General features: G+C 41.6%; 1 protein-coding gene across 1 annotated transcript; it reads right to left on the reverse strand.

The window, feature by feature from the left end:
• Positions 1-509: 509 nt before the first annotated feature.
• Positions 510-1,796, reverse strand: LOC131882063 (uncharacterized). Its single transcript, XM_059229096.1, has 2 exons — positions 1,253-1,796; positions 510-1,131 (listed from the first exon to the last, which is right to left on the reverse strand). Exons 1-2 carry the CDS (start codon positions 1,408-1,410, stop codon positions 522-524), a joined length of 768 nt encoding a protein of 255 aa, XP_059085079.1. The 5' UTR covers positions 1,411-1,796; the 3' UTR covers positions 510-521.
• Positions 1,797-2,734: the final 938 nt, after the last annotated feature.

Raw genomic sequence — 2,734 nt, forward strand, 5'->3', positions numbered from 1 at the left:
TTTCAATGCAGAAATCGGCGATGTCTTTTTTTCAAAGGCAAAAAACTCAGGGACGTCAATCCAATCACGGAACATATCTGCGAAGTGACAACGGAGTGTATCACCATTTGGTCCTTCCTTGGAGGCAACCCGATTGCTTGAGTGGCCATTGTTTTGGAAGCTCAAATGTTCATGTTGCAAAAGATGACTGCATTATTGCAAAGGAATGTCAATGTGTTGGGAATTGCCACCGATTGCTTGTCTCTCAGCTACCCTAAGACACTTGATCCTCCTGTGGAAGTGAGCATGACATTGGGCAAGTTCGAAGATGCATATCCGTGCCATGAAAAGGATAATTGCATCAAAGAATTCATGGCACTCAATTCGGGGGATTATTGCGTCCAATTAATGGACGGGCAAATGGTAGTTAAGCTCAGAGGATTCAATCTAACGGCTCCGGTTTCCCGTGAATCGTTCATGACCCAATTTGCCTCAATCAAGAAGGCAATTTTGGAACGCAGAAGGTCTTGTCTTAAGATCGATCAATTCCGATTGAGAAAAGGCATTGGAGTATCACCGGTTATAAAGAAAATTGCGTTCAACTTCACACCATACGTTTCCCGCCGTATTGTGTTTGAAAACAGCGACGGTGATTTGAAGACGTTACCATTAGGAATAAAGAGTCTCAAATAACGGGTAAGATCTATTTCATCAAAAGTTTCACCATCATCATTATATACAGGTCTTTTATTTTGGTCCATTTCATCCTCTTGCTCTCGTTCAGCTTTGAGATGGGCAATGGCTATTGACACAAGCCTCTCTTCTTCCTCTTCTTCAAGTGTGGGTGCGGGTGATGCGGGTGGAGAGGGAGACGGAGTGGCCAAACCAAAGGGCGGAAGCCCCTCTTCCCTTCCAAGTGAAAAGTATGGATCGGCCAGATCGGATATGGATGAAACCGCTCCTTCTCCAGATGGGCTTTTCCGAGATGTCACTACAGTTCTTCCTCGCCTGACAAAACGCCAAATCGCACAAATGAGCACCAGCACCACCAAAGCGGCAATCGGACAAAACAAGCCGCCCGCTGCTAACCATAAGTCGAATTTGCCTCCTGGATCTGCGGAATGACAAGCAATTATCCAACAAGCAACGTTACTGAAATGGATGAAAAATAGTTGATTGATCGGCAAGTTAATCTGCATTTAAATTATGAGCATGAGTCTGAATAAAAGACAAATTTAAATGTTGGTTGAAAAAGTTGAGGTGAAATTCTTACCGTTTGACAACGTACGTGCAGTTTTGATTATAGCAATAGCTGCACCCGTCAGTAAAAATCTTAAAACTTTCACACGTGTCTTCCATGTCAAGGTGCACCACCCGCCCATCTGCACATGAGACATTTCTCGATGGTACGAAAATTGCACCGGAATCCATTGTCTTGTCCTTTTTAGATAGAAGAGTGAAATTATTGAAATTAGCCGATCCGAATTAGCTTGATCCCAGAAAGTGAAACTAATTCGATTTGACGGACGATTCATGGGCGTCCAATCGTTTCCTGAATTGAAACTTTGCTTTATCTCTCCCGCATCCAAATTCACATAAAATTGAGCCAAAGGGTTTCAATCAATTTGGTCGAACTTGAGTATGAAACACTTTGATAACCCACACACTGATTTATGGCTAAAGTCAACGCTGTTGAACAAGACTCGTTACTTGAAAATATGACACTGACAACTTTGAAGCCATAAAAAGAACATTTGTTCATTTCAATTTCCTCTCGCGATATAACCAACTCAATTTTTTAACGAATTTGTCCCAGGGCAACAAACGAAATCACATGAATGAAAAGGAAGGGGAAAGAGGTTAACGACATTACCGACGACAATGATTTCCTTTGAAGGAAAGGAGGGAAAGCCTAGACCGATAATCATTGCATTTGGCCCTTCCATAAATGCCTTGCAATGGGGTACCAATAATACCAGTAATTGCATCACGGAGAAAGCCTCACCTCGTCTAATCCAGCCAATAGTCATCATGGCGTCGTCATCGTCCACAATAACAATCAACAATGAAAAGCATCATACACAAGGAATGGAAAAATGAGAAGAGTTGGTTTTCATTCAGGTACGGGTAATTTACGGTCAAATGATTCGTCGGCACAAAATCGACAAAGCTACTTCCAGTGGAGCAAGAGCAACTTACCGAGGACTCAAGCAGGAACTGCAAATGAAGATAACATACGAAGATGTCATTGATGCTTTGAGATCTGAGCCAAATCATCTCATGCATGCTCAGGTACGTGATATCTCTCTTCTTTTATATAAATAAAAGTCAAGTAAAATGAATAATCTTCTCGTCTTGAAGTGCTGGGATTCGAATCCCGGTAGCGGTAAAGCGGTAAGGAAGTCCGCAAAAAAATAATATGTGGTCAAAAATAGAGGAGGCAGAAGCAGAGGCCCTCTCACGTGCCATCAAAATCTCTGCGACTTCGGCGGTTTTGGCCGAGTATTCGTCTCTGTCTCCAGTGTCTGGTCTGCTGCGATATCATCGTAAATAATAATAATAATTATCTTTATAGCGACTCTTGGTCATGTCATGGCGTAAAAATAACTATAAAATAAAATCTGATGTATATGCATTATACAAAGGTTTGTTGATAAAACAAGAAAAATGTCAAGAAGGTAAAGGCAATAAAATAGTTGACTAGAAAGTGATATCACAATGAGTATGGCCAGAATTGGTTCAATGCCCATGTAAT

This window comes from Tigriopus californicus, chromosome 6, assembly GCF_007210705.1.
Source record: "Tigriopus californicus strain San Diego chromosome 6, Tcal_SD_v2.1, whole genome shotgun sequence".
Taxonomy (NCBI): Eukaryota; Metazoa; Arthropoda; class Copepoda; order Harpacticoida; family Harpacticidae; genus Tigriopus; species Tigriopus californicus.

Coding starts and splice junctions, on each gene's coding strand:
- LOC131882063 (XM_059229096.1), bottom strand. CDS start 1,410: ATGGATTCCGGTGCAATTTTCGTACCATCGAGAAATGTCTCATGTGCA. Junction 1,132..1,252: donor TGCACGTACGTTGTCAAACG/GTAAGAATTTCA, acceptor CATCCATTTCAG/TAACGTTGCTTGTTGGATAA.